Source organism: Podarcis raffonei, chromosome 12 (assembly GCF_027172205.1).
Source record: "Podarcis raffonei isolate rPodRaf1 chromosome 12, rPodRaf1.pri, whole genome shotgun sequence".
NCBI classification, from domain to species: domain Eukaryota; kingdom Metazoa; phylum Chordata; class Lepidosauria; order Squamata; family Lacertidae; genus Podarcis; species Podarcis raffonei.
This window is the reverse complement of record NC_070613.1, coordinates 22444033-22462420: the sequence shown is the minus strand read 5'-3', so window position 1 is coordinate 22462420 and position 18388 is coordinate 22444033. Positions and strand designations below refer to the sequence as shown.

General features: G+C 42.6%; 1 protein-coding gene across 2 annotated transcripts in view; it reads right to left on the bottom strand.

Moving 5' to 3' along the window:
* PIP4K2A (phosphatidylinositol-5-phosphate 4-kinase type 2 alpha) overlaps positions 1-18388 on the bottom strand; it is a 60105-nt gene that overhangs the window by 13267 nt on the left and 28450 nt on the right. Inside the window, exon 4 of one of the 2 annotated variants that reach the window (XM_053359356.1) lies at positions 11689-11841. The exons of the other annotated variant lie outside the window; for it this stretch is intronic. Within the exon in view, the coding sequence (XP_053215331.1) occupies positions 11689-11841 (153 nt within the window). The remainder of the gene's footprint in view (positions 1-11688; positions 11842-18388) is intronic. 2 annotated transcript variants of the gene reach the window in all.

Sequence of the window (18388 nt, the reverse complement as noted above, 5' to 3'; positions counted from 1 at the left end):
ACAAAAATGTTCTACAATATAGGTGTTTCTTTTTCAAACCATATTTGCTGTACTGTGCTACCTCGCAGGACTATATATTCTGTATTCCCAGACTGATGAAAGAGATGGCTTTCCATCCAACTATGATTTTAGTTTCTATTTATCAAATTAAGTTCACACAAGGAATGCTCTCTTAATAAATTTGAGAATTAAACAGAGGTGGGCTTAGGGAGTATAACTTGACTCTGGTTACCATATAGGGAAAAGATCTTGAGCAAACACTTGGCTGTCTTTTTAAACCACGAGTAACACTAATGTTCAAGTATCATTGATTTAAAATAGCTGTAAGACCCGTAACAGTAATATTTTGTGTCAGATATTAAACCCAGCTTTATTATGGAACTTACCTGAAAGTAAACATACCATTATATTAATATTTCATAAATCATAAGTATATTTGTTCAATTTTTTTAAGTAAGTACCCCTAGTCTCATTTGGACCAGTGATAATACCCTACTACCAAACATGCAAAAGCTAGAAGAAGAAGAAGAAGAAGAAGAAGAAGAAGAAGAAGAAGAAGAGGAGTTTGGATTTGATATCCCGCTTTATCACTACCCGAAGGAGTCTCAAAGCGGCTAACATTCTCCTTTCCCTTCCTCCCCCACAACAAACACTCTGTGAGGTGAGTGGGGCTGAGAGACTTCAGAGAAGTGTGACTAGCCCAAGGTCACCCAGCAGCTGCATGTGGAGGAGCGGGGAATCGAACCCGGTTCACCAGATTACGAGTCCACCGCTCTTAACCACTACACCACACTGGCTATTAAAATAAATGATGGCATTGGACCAGAAAGTGATGACTAAAACAGGTATTCTAATTTAAGGTTTAAATACGCTGGCATGCTGGCAGCTGGCAGGATAAGAAAACAGCAGGCGCACAGCTGGAGGAGATAAGGAGGAAGGAAACCCTGTTGGCACATCTAATCCTTGACAGGCACCCTGCTCCCTCAGGGAGAGAAGTGATAAATGGCACATTGTGTGCTCTTCACAACTCACATGCCTCAAGGAAGCTGCCTTATACTAAGTCAGATTACTGGTCCACTTAGCTCAGTACTGTCTACACTGACTGGAAGCAGCTCTCCAGGGTTTTAGTAAGGTAAAGGGATCCCTGACCATTAGGTCCAGTCGTGGCCGACTCTGGGGTTGCGGCGCTCATCTCGCTTTATTGGCCGAGGGAGCTTCCGGGTCATTTGGCCAGCATGACTAAGCCGCTTCTGGCAAACCAGAGCAAAGCACGGAATCCCCACTTACCTTCCCTCTGGACCGGTACCTATTTATCTACTTGCACTCTGACGTGCTTTTGAACTGCTAGGTTGGCAGAAGCTGGGACCGAGCAATGGGAGCTCACCCCGTCGCAGGGATTCGAACTGCCAACCTTCTGATCGCCAAGTCCTAGGCTCTGTGGTTTAACCCACAGCGCCACCCGTGTCCCACACTCCAGGGTTTTACATTACAGTCAAACCTCGTTTGTCGAACATAATCCATTCCAGAAGCTCATTTGGCTTCCAAAATGTTCGACAACCGAGGCATGGCTTCTGATTGGCTGCAGGAACTTCCTGTACTCAAGCGGAAGCCGCGGTGGACATTCACAGCTTCCGAAAAATGTTCAAAAACCAGAACACACACTTCCGGGTTTTCGTTGTTCGCGAGCGAAAACGTTCTAAAACGGAGGTATTTGGTTTGACTGTATCAGGTTTTTTCATATATACTAGTTAGAGCTCTTGCCTTTGTTCCTGATACATTATGCAGAGAAATGGGAATTGTCTGTGGCTATTAATAAAACTTACTGTAAACACACAAAAAAGGTGTGGTGAGGGGCAAATAAGTTTTCCATCCAAAAACCTAATAAATTAATCTAAAGCTTCCTACCTTTCCCCCCTTTAAAACCTATTTATTCCTGCTATTTCTGTTGGAAAGTAGGCAAACAAAATTAATTGTTCAGAAAGAGGGCTACAGGATTTTTGTTGGTGCCCATTAACTGGCAGTTTCAGTTTTGCCTACACATTAATTGGAAATCTAGTCACAAACAAGTCTTCGTTTGATACATTCCAAGAATTCAGCGTTTTTTATTTTAAAAAAAAAAACTGTCTAAAGCTTTCAACTACTTAAAAACAAATCTATAAATAAAAGACAAATTGAGCCCTATGGGAAGAAAGAAAAGAAAAGAAAAAACACTAATTTTCCTAAACACATTCAGCGAGTATACTGTAGCATATTAAACAAAGGCCTCACATACTGCTCATTCTTAGATGCCAACAGACAAAGACTCCTGCATAGTGTACTGACAATGTGTAATTCCGTCTCTGTTTAACACAGTAAATTCCAGAATTCGTATACTAAAATTTATCTTGAGTATTAAAACTAAATCCAACAGCTCTTATTAGTCACGAAGACTAATAAAATGTGCCTCTTGTCCTTTGAAAGTTAGCATTACAAACCTGAGCCACTTCTCTCTACATTCACCAAATTAATTCCATTGCGTGTAGTCTTTGCCCAATTCTATTGTGCACAGTCTTTTGGTACTATTGTTTGGTACTATTATCAGGCTTCTGCACAGTGTAAGTCCCCTCACCAACTACCGTATTTGATCCCCAAACTATTTTGCCAGTCATGCCACTACCCTGATGAAAATATTAATATAGCTGTGTTACAGACACAAAAAGCAATGGATTATCAAGGTAGCAATTATCTGCACTCTTGTGTTGCATTTACAATAAATCTTGAAAGAGGAGCTCCAGTCTCTCTCTCTCTCTCTCTCTCTCTCTCTCTCTCTCTCTCTCTCTCTGTCTCTCTCTCTCTCTCTCTCTCTCTCACACACACACACACTCACGGACAGAAATGCAATTGCACTCTTTCCACTCAAATTGCTAATAAACACAATGTGATTTGGAGAAAATGCCTTTTCAAAGAAGACATCTATGCTAAGTGAAAGGGGGATATAGCATAAATTATCAGTTGCCCCAGTCGTGTAGTTAGGCATTCACTACATGCTAGGCATATACTAAGTAGAAGGCTTTTAAATTCATGGTTTGTAAGACATGCACAGTGTTGAGCTAATTATACTTTCTGAAGATGCTCAGCACTGTAAATGACTAAGCGTTTAAGGAGTATACATCTTCCAAATTTAAACAGATTGCACATACAATTACATGAAATAACTCATTGCTAAAACAACTGTTAACACTCAGATTTGCTCAGGGAGGGCGATTTCAGACAGGTTATTGTCTTACTGCCACCATCGGAAGTCCAAGCCATTGGGTCATTTAATATAAACTGAGATATTATGCTGTGTGGTGCTTCTTCTAGGTCGCAACCTTGGGACTTTTTAGCCCTACTTACTATGGCCCCAAAATAGGAAACCAGAAACAAAACACACCAAGTAGGGTTTCCTTTAAAATAAAAAGTTCTGTTTATCTAGTGCGTGTTCCTACTATATGAAGTACGGTATACGCTCCTATAAATCTACAAGTTGACCAGGAAAAAGCAGCATGTTACACAAGCTTGCTGACGAAGTTTAGGGTTGGGGAGGGAGGAAAAGGTTATCTATCCTTTCTCCCTGTCCTTGTACATCCTTCAAAGACTGGGCACTTCCTTTAATTTACTGGCACTGCATTTTCAGAGTAGGGATGGGGAACCTAGGACTATCCAGGTGTTATTGGACTCCAACTCCCATCAGTCCCAGCAAGCAATGGCGTGGGTGATGGGAATTGTAGTCCAACAAATAGAGAGCCATGGACTCCATATCCTTGACTTATTAGTGACCAGACTGATTTCTGAGCTATGGACTCACAACTTGGCTGTTCCAGTGTATCTTCAGGAATGTATGTTTGAAGGGGTGTTTCCATGTCTTAGGAAACTATGGGTGTGTCCCCTCATCTATGTGTGTATGTCCCCCACAAAAAGATTTATCCTTCCTACAAATCAATTATGCTGATTTCACTTATCCAGGAGGCCCTGTCCCTGTAAAATTCCAGAGGCAGTGGCTCATTATGTTCAAGCTCCAGAGCATGAACAGAATGCAAAGTTCCAAGCCAACAAGAAAAAATAAAATCCCTGACTCTCCATAGTGAAATGAAGAACATTTTACCATCAGTTTCTTCCTTCCTCTCATATATAAGGCACAATTCTGGCACCATAAGGGACCTTTTTCAGAATATAGCTCACTGTGACAATGCGGAAGTCTATATGTGATCTATGAGCAATGGTTTATTCTACAGTTTCTAGCAGACTGTTTATGAAGAAAGTGAACATTATTACCAGGAGTGTGTCAAAACATTCCTTGCACTTCGAGTGAGGTTCTGTGGTCTGGAGCACAATAACTTAATGCTGCAGAGCTTGATAAAGGTCTGCAAACTTTAGAGATGGCAGCAGGCTCCATATTGGGATGCCCTGACAAGTAAAGGTAAAGGGACCCCCTGACCATTAGGTCCAGTCATGGCCGACTCTGGGGTTGCGGCACTCATCTCGCTTTATTGGCCGAGGGAGCCGGCGTACAGCTTCCAGGTCATGTGGCCAGCATGACTAAGCCGCTTCTGGCGAACCAGAGCAGCGCACGGAAATGCCGTTTACCTTCCCGCCGGAGCGGTACCTATTTATCTACTTGCACTTTGACGTGCTTTCAAACTGCTAGGTGGGCAGGAGCAGGGACCGAGAAACGGGAGCTCACCCCATTGCGGGGATTCGAACCGCCGACCTTCTGATCGGCAAGTCCTAGGCTCTGTGCCACCCGTGTCCCACCCTGACAAGTACAACCCTGTTATTGTGTATTGTGGAAAGAATAATAATAAAAAAGAGGCATTTCATGATATCAGTAGTGCCAGTTTGGTGGGTGGTTCTAAAGGAGCTGGAGCTAACTAAGACGACAGGTCCCCCCCCCCCCCGAAAAATCATCAGTAACCACAACTCATTCCACAGCTGTGAAATCCATCATTATCATCTGCTGTATGAGTAGCCCCTGGGAACCTTCTTGAAATAAAAAGAAGCCAACTGTATCAGGTATTTATAATTTAAACCTTCATATTTTTACATTGATTTCCTTTGCACAGAGATGTCTATCAAGAGTTCTGCAGTTGTCACTGCTGCTGAAACTCTTACTTGGCAACAGCAATCGTTTCCGACTTTGTTCTTTGGTTTGCCGGTGCTTTGATCATTTCAATATATTCCAGGATAATTCCTCCAGAGCATTTCAGCATACGTTTTGACAAAAAGACATGCGTTCTCCTTTGAGATTAAAGGGCCTATATATTTTTTAAGCTGCACTGCTTCACACAGTGTAAATAAAAGCTATTTTACAAAAAGAGATGCAAGTCTGAATGAGTCTTCATTAATACCCTGCCCTAAAAATGTTCAAGGTGAGAACTATGCATTTAACGACAAGGCTTTGACAAGTAAAAGTTCAAATACACATGTGCTAGACAAAAATTCTTCTCTAATCCCAGCTAGGCTGAACAGAATGGTTTTGCATTGTTTTAAAGGGTGGTCAGCTTATGCCAAAGGGACACGGGTGGCGCTGTGGGTAAAACCTCAGCGCCTAGGACTTGCCGATCGTATGGTCGGCGGTTCGAATCCCCGCGGCAGGGTGAGCTCCCGTCGTTCGGTCCCAGCTCCTGCCCACCTAGCAGTTCGAAAGCACTCTTAAGTGCAAGTAGATAAATAGGTACCGCTTTATAGCGGGAAGGTAAACGGCGTTTCCATGTGCTGCGCTGGTGCTGGCTCGCCAGCTGCAGCTTCGTCACGCTGGCCACGTGACCCGGAAATGTCTTCGGACGGCGCCGGCTCACGGCCTCTAGAGCGAGATGAGCGCGCAACCCTAGAGTTGGACACAACTGGCCCGTACGGGCAGGGGTACCTTTACCTTTACAGCTTATGCCAAATGTCTGGTAAAAGAGAGTTTCTGTGCTGTGAAGCCAATTTAGAGAGTCATCTCCTACTCAGTTTAAGCTTGGTGTATAGAGGGCCTCATTAAATTATTTCTAGATCAGCCCTGAGAAGATACGTGTGGCAAGACAGTGATTTGTCAGGTGTGAAAAAGCAGATCATTATGTTTTCAATGTTCTTACAGGTTGTAGCCAGGGGGTACAGAAATCTCAATAATCTTGGCTATACCACAACACTAATTACAAAAGTCTGCTAGCTGTTCTGCTGCCCACAGCTCCGCCATTGCACACAGAGCAAGATCAGAAGCTGTAACCCAGCAATTCTGGAAGCCAACTTGGCTGATGGGATGAGCAGGAACTAAGCAACAACCCCATCCACACCTCTACACAAGTAAGGCTTGAGTGGGGAGTTACTGAACACCCAGTCCTAGTCACCACTGCAACCCCTGTTGAAGTGTCAATACCTTAAACCAGAGGTGGGGGAACTCTTTTCAACCCAAGGTCCACATTACATTCTAGGCAACCTCCCAAGGGCCACATAGAAATACTGGCCACAGACCAAAGTGGGTAGAGTTACAAATATTTCACCTCTATACAAATAGGCCTGTTTCTACACACACCCTGTCTCCATCCAGCCAAGCAAGAGGCATTAGCAGAGTTCAAGGACGCATTCTAGTCAAACAAACAGAAAACCTTGGGGTGCAAGGGAAGGCCTGGGGAGAATTCCCAAGGCAGAGAATATAACATAAGAACATCAAAAGATCCCTTCTGGATCAGGCCAGGGTCTCATCTAGTCCAGCATCCTGTTCTCACACACTGGCTCACCGGGTGCCTATGGGAAAAACCTCAAGGAGGACCTGAGTATTAAGTAGTGTGTTGACAAAGAAAATGCACAGATTTCTCCAAGTGGTTCTTTATAGTAAGCTGGAACTGAACTGAACGGAACTGAACAGCTCAGCCGGCCTGCTTTTATAGGCAGTCGGCTGTCAACATTGTAACAACACCTCAGGGTTTCCCACCTAAATTAACTGACGTGGACCTGAGTGAAAACTATACAGTGGTACCTCGGGTTAAGTACATAATTCGTTCCGGAGGTCTGCACTTAACCTGAAACTGTTCTTAACCTGAAGCACCACTTTAGCTAATGGGGCCTCCTGCTGCTGCCGCGCCGCCGGAGCCCGATTTCTGTTCTCATCCTGAAGCAAAGTTCTTAACCTGAAGCACTATTTCTAGGTTAGCGGAGTGTGCAACCTGAAGTGTATGTAACCTGAAGCGTATGTAACCCGAGGTACCACTGTATACACAATACCCCTGGTGGCCAGGGTGAGCACTTCAATACATAACACTGAGCACAAGAGCCCTTTCCTGCAACTGGTATTCAGAAGGATTGCTGCCTCTGACCACAGCCTGGAGGGTTGCAATTGGTACCTGAGCCCCAGGTTTCCTAACCCTGCCTTAAAGAAGATTAAAGTCCATTTGTCCATTACTTTAAAGCAGTAGCTAAAATGCACACCACTCAACCCTATAGGCCAGAAGGAGTTTTGTGAGGAGTTGAGGGAATAATGTCTTTAGATGGTTAGAATGTTGGACTAGGATTTGGGAGAACAGGGTTCAAATCCCAACTCAGCCATGAAATCTCACTGGGTGACCTTGGACCAGTCACTACTACCTCTCTGCCTGCCCCACCTTACAGGGATGTTGTGGGGATGAAATGGGGGAAAATTAGAACCATTTATACCACCTTGTGATCCTTGAAAGATAAAGGTAGCCTATAAATGTAATAAATAAAAATGAGCAGTCCTGTGACTGGCCCCCAGTCACCAGGTGAGCTACATGGCTGAGTGTAGATCTCTTCCAGGGTAACAAATAAGAAACTGTGGCATTTAATGCCACTTCCCCGTTACTTTTAGCCATTTGCATACATCTTTTTCTGGGACTTCACTGCTGTGTCAATGTTCTTTAGTCGCAGAAACTGCTAAAGGTGTCAAGGCTAAAATGTTATGCATGCTTACCAGGTAATGCTCCACTCTGAACTTACCTTCAAGTAAACGTGCAAGCAGAGGCAATACAAGTCTTATGTTTCCTGACTGTATCTACAAAGCTGTTTCTATATATACATGCTAGATCACTACTACAGTACTTCTACTGTAGCTACAATGGTGACATAGGTAAAGGTAAAGGGACCCCTGACCATTAGATCCAGTCGTGGCCGACTCTGGGGTTGCGGCGCTCATCTCACTTTACTGGCCAAGGGAGCTGGCGTACAGCTTCTGGGTCATGTGGCCAGCATGACTATGCCGCTTCTGGCGAACCAGAGCAGCACACGGAAACGCCGTTTACCTTCCCCCCGGAGTGGTACCTATTTATCTACTTGCACTTTGACGTGCTTTCGAACTGCTAGGTTGGCAGGAGCAGGGACCGAGCAACGGGAGCTCACCCCGTCGTGGGGATTCAAACCACCAACCTTCTGATTGGTAAGTCCTAGGCTCTGTGGTTTAACCTACAGTGCCACCTGCGTCCCTACAATGGTGACATAGACCATAGACCACAGTAAAACATTTCACGACACCTAAATCATCGGTTTAAAAGCTTGATATGTAAGGAAGGCATATATGTACATTTTAAAAAAAAGAAGATTCAAATTCTCATTTTTAACAACTACAATTTAGGTCCAACAGCAGAAAAGGGTTTTCACAACACCCAGGTCAAAAGACAAAACTGACCAAATCTTACCAGGAAGAAACAAGACAAAAACAGACTCCCCTATATTTTTAAAGGAGACGTACATGCTAAGAATGCAGCCCACCCACGTTAAAACATACAGTGAGTAGCAGTTTGTTCCGTGAGAAATGAACTGGGTCACTTGTAAGCAAGATAAACCAGCAAAACCTGTTCGTAGAAAAATAGTTGCAAGCCCCTCCTCTGGCATTCTAGTAGCCAATGAATCAAGAATAGTCACACAATAACGGTAAATTTAGACACACACACCCCAAAGTCCTGCCATGTTTCCTATGCATGCTGACTTTGGGGCAGGGGGAAGTGGTGGAAAGGAAACACTAGCATGAAGCTGAAAAAGGAATGTGGGGCAACTCCACCTTAAAATTCAACTGAAATCAGCACCACTTACATGTAGTCAGGAATGAAGTATAACAAGCTAAAAAGGAAGCTGTCCTACAGAAAAAAAGGATGCAATGGAAAGAAAAGGCTGCAAAGTTATTAACAGATGCGGGGGGGGGGGGGGGACGACGACACGTGGTAGAAGAAAAAGAGAAGAGAGTCAACTGAAGTTGGCTGCAGCAGCAGATGGATTAGAACTATATTTTTAGTCTGCAGATATAAACCACAGGTTTTTTAAAATAAAAAATACACTGCAATTAAGTTTAAAATGTGGGTTGTTTAACATAAATAGGCTTTTAATGCAGCTATCAGGACTCCTGGGACTATTAAATCTACGAGGCAAGCATAGTGCCCTTTAGCATATTTATTAGTAAACTTGTGCATGCCTGAAACGGAACTAAAAACAGAATGCATTCAATATGTTCAAGTGTTTCCTATTCCTCAGTTGGGCAATGCTCACTGAAGCAGAGATTTGAGGGAAGGAAAGAAGAAAGACATGATAAACACTGTTTATGCTTTGCTGACCTCCCCAAAACACCCCCCCCCCAAAAGAAGGGACAGTTGCCACCTTTAGAGGCAATTCAAAAAAATGAAACTGAGAGGAGCATCTTTCCAAACATGACTAAGACACTTTCTGGCCCTATTTCTTAGCCATTGATGAAGAGATTGACACTTGCTCTGTCTTGCCTTTCAGAAGGTGGGGGTTTACTTGTTTTTAGGAGAACAAGTCCAGGGCAGGATGATGTGTTTGGGATAAATCAACTGCATCTCAGTTATGGACTAGCATCTGTCCTCAGGCTCCCTTGAACTGGCTACGCGAACTGATAAGAAATGTCACCTTAAGAACTGGCACTTTTGCTTTTCCTCCTCCTTCACCATTCCTATCTTCTTTTGTGTCGTGTATTTTAGATTGCAAGCCTGAAGGCAAAACCCAGTGTGCTTTTTATTGATCTGTAAGCTGCTCTAGGAGCCTTTTCTTCAAAAGAGGGTAAAAATGCCTTACATATAGATAAAGCCAAAAAGTGCTTCAAAAACAGGCATTCCTTATGTGTATTCCTTCCATATATATTTCAGATTGCAATAAAATCACTGCTTCCTGTATGGCTAATACATTGTATATGACCCTAATGATTGACATATAGTTGCTTTTTGGAATACAATGGTTGAAGTCATGCTCTCTTATCCAAAGCCATGTTGTTTAATCCCAGATGTAGCTGTAATCACTAAGGACTCATTTACATGGAACTGCAAAGTCAAATATGTGTCTGCTTTATCCTATGCACACATTCCGGAGAACCAGCCACACTTCTAGCTGCCTGACATGTGTTCCTGCAAGATATGCTGCTAAATTAGTATGCCATAGATACATATACAAAATGGTCAGCGATTCCTATTATTTTGCCTCTACTATAGCAAAAATAGGTATATTTCTCACATCTACAACTGGGTCACAAATAGTTGTTTCAAGTTAATATCAGATACTATTTCTGTAATTGTCAACTTTTAATTGTTCTGATTGTAATGTGATACACATATATCCATTTTAACTAGAATAGTAATGTTGAATTTGATGTTTTCATTTGTTAAAGTCAGGCACCTAAAAACTTCTAGGGTAAGTGCTAGATCTAATGTTAGCCTGCACTGCTTAACCAAATTTATATGCGTAAGGAGTTGACAGCAGCCATATTGACTGCCACTCATGGTATTAGGGTGAAAGCTAAAGTATCATGTAGGCACATAAAAAAATTGGACAGAGGAGGTTGAAAGACAAAACACTCAAGCAAATAAATTTTGGTGCTATTATGAGGGGAATCTTCCCAACTATAGCAAGCCAGCTACCGTTACTGATTTTATTAAGAACATTTTATACCCAGCCCCATCACTTGGTTCCTAGGTAGGTTAAATTAACATTTAAAACAACCCAAACAAAATAAGAGCAGATTGTAATATAAATGAAATACTCCAACACACCAATTGCAGCAGCTGGTTAACATCCCATAAATGACTGGGTAAACAGACAAGTGTTAATCTGGCACCAAAACGCTATCAACGTTGGTGCCAGCTGTACTTCCGGGGGGAGAATTCCATAATTGAGGCATCGTCACCAAAATCTTGGTGCCACCACTTAAAGTTTTCCTCTGGTGCTGAAAAACTAGATGGGACACTTTCAAAGGACCTGAGCAGGCTGATATTTCAGGATGGGATGCAGACTTCAAAAATGTCTAGAGTTGTTTGTTTTAACAAAGGTAAAGGTAAAGGACCCCTGACAGTTAAGTCCAGTCGCGAACGACACTGGGGTTGCGGTGCTCATCTTGCTTTATTGGCCGAGGGAGCCGGCATTTGTCTACAAACCGTTTTTCTGGGTCATGTGGCCAGCATGACTAAGCCGTTTCTGGCAAAACCAGAGCAGCGCACGGAAACGCCGTTTACCTTCCCACCGTAGTGGTACCTATTTATCTACTTGCACTCTGACGTGCTTTCGAACTGCTAGTCTCTGCCACTAATAATGTTTAAAATTTATGTACCAAAGTGTTGATTCAACTGAAAATACAGTGGCAAACCAACTCTAGTTTAAAACCTCTGTTTCCTGCATTATAAAAACTTCAATCAATGTGTTTTTCCTCACAAGCCCACCCCCTCGAAACAAGAAATTAATTACCTGGTGATATTTCTTCAGTATATTGTGCATTTCTGCTACATCTTCACTTGTTATGGTTTTGATGACGTATCTTTTGTCGTAAGAGGTGTGAAATCGGGCGCCACTCCGTGCTTGGGAATCATTAGCAAGGGGACAACTTCTTGTCAGAGAATTCTGTCACGTTAAAAAAGGAGGAAAGCATCAGAACAAGACGTTAATTAAAACATAAGATGTCTAGCTGGATCATACCATTGTCAAAACATGGGCACCTGGGGAAAAGGCTAAGGTGGGGAATCAATTTAGCAGTACTGTAATATCCTTAAAGCAGAACTATTATGGTACAAAAAACCCTCGGGAAAGGTGGTTTACTAGCAGCAGATTTAAATCAGGGCTGCACTGAATGTTCAGAAAGGACTTTGCTGGCGGGGGACGGAGGAGAGAAATGTTTCCACAAAAGACCTCCAGAAGTTTACTTTCGTGCCAGTTTGTCAGCAAAAAAGTAGCAAAGCAAACTGGTGCTCCAGAATGATACTGGGATGGTGGAGAGGGGAAGAATGCTCTAAGGGTAGATACCAGCTACACAAACACTTCCTCTGTTTTTGTGCCACTCCAGAAAAAAGTTGCCCAAGGGGGCTTTATTTTGCAGTGCAGAGTCTTGACAAAATGCCTTTTCCCCTCAACTCCAGCTTAAATTCACTAGTTAATGTCATGACCTACATGCCAAGAGTTAAGTGAACTGAAGTGCCTTTTGTTCTGCATTGCCGCATCCAAACAAGATTTGTTTCTTGAATTTTCTTCCAAGACAACACTATTTAATCAATCCCTGCGGTTGCTAGAATGAAAAAAGTTTAAGCGTTTCTGAAATTTACCCACTGCCACCTGCCTGCTACATTACTGGCAATGAACAGATATCTCCCCCTCTCGTCATATATAATGCAAGCTGAAATTTAATATATGCTTTTTAAAAAGCACAAAAGCAAGCATTGGATAAACAAATGCGCTGGTTTTTCTGCAAGACAGTCATTTTCAATACAATACAATACAGGTTCGAGCCTTGCAATTTAATACTGTGCTAGTCAAATGGTGCTAGTCTCAGCAAGTATCTCATCTTGGTATATTTTAAGAGCAAGAATTACAACAGCAGCACAGCGCAATGCATTTTATTTTCTCGATGCATCACTTTGTCCAAAGCAGCGTCATTCTGAAAGAATGAGGACGTGTTGAAAAAGGAGGTTTATTCCATCACAACATGGTGCCAAGAGTGTAGGCTCAGTTTTAAAAAAACTGAATCTTTATTTACATGTAGATCCCTTCAGTGGTGCTGTTATCATTAAATATGCAATAATCTGCATTCCAGGAAGGAGTCGGAATGGCTTAAGTAAGCAACATGAAACAATAAAAAATAATTGATAGTCACAGCAAAAAGGCTATCAGTATCAACCAATAATTTACTATAGAAGCCACTAGCAAACACTCTTATAGATTTTATAAGTAGCAAGAGCCACAAGCCTGAAAATTCTTCTAGTCCCCACCCCAAAAACAATCACCACCACCAGTAAGAACCACATGTATATATATTCAAGGATAGCAGTGACCTAAGATAAATGTGGCTAGCTGGCAAAATTATCTACTATTTATATTCAGTATCACCATCCTGTGTACATATGACACCAGAGGAAGCCTAGGATCCTAGCTGATTGGTCACTTGCTGTCTCCACTCCCTTGAAGACAATACAGAAATGGTTCATTATGAACATGTTTTTGCCTTAGCTTTTGCCTGGGGAAGCTCCAGGGGAAAAACCCACTATACCACTGACATTTAGTACATTTCCAAGCACAATTCAAAGTGTTGTTGCTCACCTTTCAAGCCCTAAATGGCCTCGACTCAGTATGCCTGAAGGAGCATCTCCACCCCCTTTGTTCAGTCCAGACACTGAGGTCCAGCTCCAAGGGCTTCTGGCGGTTCCCTCACTGCGAGAAGCGAAGTTACAGGGAACCAGGCAGAGGGCCTTCCTGGTAGTGGCACCCGCCTGGTGGAACACCCATCAGATGTCAAAGAAATAAAGAACTATCTGACTTTTAGAAGGCATCTGTAGGCAGTCCTGTTTAGGGAAGTTTTTAATGTTTGATATTTTATCGTGTTTGTAATATTCTGCTGGGAGCCACCCAGAGTGGCTGGGAAGACCTGGCCAGATGGGCGGGGTATAAATAATAAATTAGTATTATTATGCTTTCATCTGCCAATTAGTACAACTAATTCTAGGATCTACAGCAAGTGTAGGATTGAGTTACAATATACGGTTTAATTTATTTCAGGGGTGACCTATTATTTCTCACTTGTTTTACCCTTGGACAACAAATAATAAAATATCCTGGACTGAAAGATTCTGGTTGATTAACTTTGATCCAGATCAGGATCTGTCTCACCCATATGCCTAACCAGCCTGGGTCCATGTTACAGGTTTGGAAGGAGAGAACAAGAACAGAACAACTGAGACCTGGGGGGTTGGAGAAGCTCCACTTCCTTACTTTCGGGAAATCCTGCAGCTCTTGGGTTTCAAAGTCAGGGAGATCAGAAGTGGTGATGACAGCTGATTATTAAAGACATGCAGGCCCCATGGAAGCACTTTCCAATTAGGCATAGATACCTATCATCCCTCACAAATCTCTATTTTTCTAGATCTATCAATAAACTAGGAATCAATCTTTTGCCTAAAGATCAATGCCTATAATACAGAACCATTTAATAACATATTCCAAAAAGCACAGAACAGTCAATCACGAGAGTATATAACGTTAGCAATTCCACAAATAGTCATGATGTATTAACCACAGGAATCCTGGAAATCCAGTTCTTTTTTAAAAAGAACAACAACAAAAACCTGTATTATGATGTTTCCCCCCATGCTGATTTCAATATGTCATTTGGGACTGCTTTAGTCCTCAAATTATAGCTAAGTGAAATTATTCCCTACAGAAAAATCAAAAGAAGATGAAGTGTCTCATCAAAACTCTTAAACCAGGGGTCAGCAAACTTTTTCAGCAGGGGGCCAGTCCACTGTCCCTCAGTCCTTGTGGGGGGCTGGACTATATATTTTTGGGGGGGGGAATGAACGAATTCCTATGCCCCACAAATAACCCAGAAATGCATTTTAAATAAAAGCAGACACTCTACTCATGTAAAAAACACCAGGTAGGCCCCACAAATAACCCAGAGATGCATTTTAAATAAAAGCACACATTCTACTCATGTAAAAACAAACTGATTCGCAGACCGTCCACGGGCCTTAGTTTGCTTACTCATGTCTTAAACTGACCATATGGTGCATTCAGTTAAACATACTTGGGATGTGAACTGTCATATCATGAGAATTTCCCCATGAGTTTTCTATAAAACATACTTCTTATCTTGCCAACTTTGACCAACACATCTAATAAGTTCTTTCTCCTAATTCATACTGAAGCTAATATTCTGGTGTCCATCAAACCACTACAAAAATCCATTTGTGTCTTCTATATATGAAGGTTTTGACATCCAGATCAAAATGTCATCTTTCATAACATCACCTTGGAAACAAAAATTATTCCACAAATTTGAAGGCTTGAGTATATCCAACTGATGGCTTGAAATTGGCACAGGAAAAAGCATCTAGACAAGATACAACATATTGTGGCAGCAATCTGGTGGCCAAACACCTTTTTAAAAACCTAAAAAACTTGATACCTTGCTTTATCCATCAGTTTCACTTAAACAACCTGAACCCTCCCCCTCGAAAAAACCCCAAAGTTGACACTTCAACTTTTCTAGGCAGTTACGGCCACTTAACGTTTCTTATAAAAGTCTCAATAAGTTGGTTCATTAGCCGCAAAGACAGCAATTCTGCACAACCTATAAAGGTACAGTAATGCAGTTTTAAAAGAAATTGGTCACTAGGCATTTTCACTAGAAAAACAAGGCATTTCAAAATCTGGAGGGAGGGGGACCGATCTTCTCCCACATGAGATCTATATGGCCAATACTTATCCTGACTTTGCATTGCCTAGTATCTCAGAATCCATTTCCACAAGTTCTAAGGTAGAAAATGCCTTCCCCTGCTGCCCAAGGACATCTTAGCCAGAACAAAGAAACCATAGGTGGGCATTTTGTTCCATTGCAGGAACTTTCATCCGAAGTCAAATTGGAAGCCATGCTCTGAGAATTCTGGGGTCTCAGCTTTTCAAAGGAAAGGCCTTTGCTATCTGCCAAGACTGTTGGGCCTACAAGCAACCATATTCTGACACATCTGGTCTAAGGCCAGGCTGGGCAGAGCAATCGAGAGATTGTCTAGAACAGGGGAATTTCTTCTCAGGATTAACTTTTAAAGGGGGTGGGGAGAGAAGGGAGAGGGTAGATTCCAGAACAGGTCACTGGTCTTAGATACGATGCCAAATGGGGGCGGGGGGGGGGGGAGACAGGGAAAAAGAACAATGGCCAAAACTGGTTAAGAAAAACAGTATGTAAGGTATTGATGGCAAGCTTTGTTGGGGGACTTAGAATAGTGGGACCACGTGTTGAGATTTCTGCATCGTAGGGGGATGGACTAGATGACCCCCAGGATCCCTCCCAACTCAACAATTCTATGATTCCTAAGAGAACATCAGCATCATCACCTACCTGCAAATGCATTACCAGCCCAAGTTCAACCCACACTAAAAGTTCAGACTTGGCTATCCTCTTTTGCAGGTTTTCACTACTAATTTCTGTGTGTGTGTGTGTGTGTGTGTGTGTGTGTGTGTCAGAAGCAGAAGAGGTAATTTAGTGAGAAGGAAGAGACTGTGACAGTGAGCAGTGCAGAATTGGGGCAGAAGGTAGAGAGGAGGGGGGCAAGAGGCAGGGATAAAGCAGACTGCTGAAGAAACCAGGGAGTCTCCCCCTCCTGCTGCAACCAGCTCCCCTCCCACCTGGTCTCCCAGGGCCCAAAGAGGTATGTAAAGGGTGGAGCAAAGGCAGGCAAGATGACAGAGCATCAGACTGCTTAAGAAGGAACCAAGGGAGGAGACATAGGGAGCTATGGGAAGGCGAGGACCTTCAGTCCTCCACAACTGCCTCATAGGGGCAAGTTCTACTGGGAAGAGTTGCCTGGCCTCTTTGAATAAAGAGTTAATTTCGCTGAAGCCATGTGAGTATTCCTCACCTTCTCCTGGCACCCATCTCTGGCACTAACTCATTAAGTAGTGGGGCCATCATAAAAGCTCAGGGGACAAGACCTACCCTGCCCCCTCATAATGGGGACTACTTGCAGATATTGAATGTAGTTGAGAGACATGCCAGCTTATTTCAAACCCACGACTATATCTATCCAATGGCTGCAACCTTCTTAGCAACCTTTGCTTGAAAATGTCACGATGTATTTGCAGAAGTCAATAAAAAGATTTTCCATGTGCACTGAGAACAGTCGAGCAAAAGCATTTGCTGAAGGTCATGAAATTTAAACTGACCTTTAACACTTACAACTTCAAACAAACCAAAACAGATGTCCCATGCCAGAGGCTGTACAGGCACTTGTTAGATCCAATACATTATATGCCTGATGAAGCCAAAAAGGCCCAGCTTATTTTTTTTCCAAAGAAATTTACAGCTTCTTTCCAACAGGTGTTTTTTTTAAAAAAAAATCTTTGTTTTTCATTATTATTATTATTATTTAGTAATATTCTTGTATCTGCCTCTTCCTCTCTTAAGAGTCCAGGCAAAATTACAGTCTTAAAATCAACAGAGCAGAAAGGTTAGTGCGGCAGGCGATAGCCATTGTTCTGTTCAGTTCTATGTCCTTTGTGTTAAAGGCCCAAACACTGAGGGAAAAACCAAGAACTGGGGCGCTGCCACAGAAAAGGCCCAGCTCCGTGCCACCATCCCATGGGCCATGTCTTACAGGGTGACCAGGAGCAGGTTTTCCCATGCAGATTGCAAGGCCAGTAAAAATTGCAAGATGCTCTTTTAGATACTGGATCCCTAGACACTTAGGGCTTTGCAAGCTAATACCAACACCTTGAATTGGGCTGAATATCTCATATCAGCATTGTAGTGCTTTAAGGATTGATGACATAAAACCCCATTTCATCCCACATATAATGACAGTTTGGTTGGTTGTAAGGCACTGTGGGTTGTCCCAAGCAAGATAAAGTGACTAACAAATTCAATATAACAACAACAACAACGATGATGATGATGATGATGCAAGATGTAGTAGAGTGACATAGTCCTCCAGGAAATTATCAGATCATGAATCACTGATGTCAGGTAATCCCAGACCAGGAACATCAATAGTTGGCAAACCAGGTAGAGGTGGGCATGAGAATGCAGTCACTGAGGCTACTTGGATTTCAGGCAACCATTTGAAATAGTGGAATGTCACCTGTTCCTTCATGTGGAGTCCTACCCCATTCAGAACATATTGTCTACTCAATTTGCGCACTCAGGAACTATTTACCTGCAACACCCGCCTTATCAAGATTCGGATTCAGCCCTCATCCATTCCATTGCACAATTTCCCATGATTCAGACTGAGTAAAGTGTGTGCTTGGAACCACCTGCATATGGGTGGCACTGCACTCTGAATTCCCAGATGACTCCTCAGCAGTGATTTAGAGACAAGGTGGAACCCCTAAAGAACTGCCATGAGGCCATGCAGAAGCCCCGCAATGCTACTTCCTTACGAAAAATCAATGGGAAAACATTCCCTAC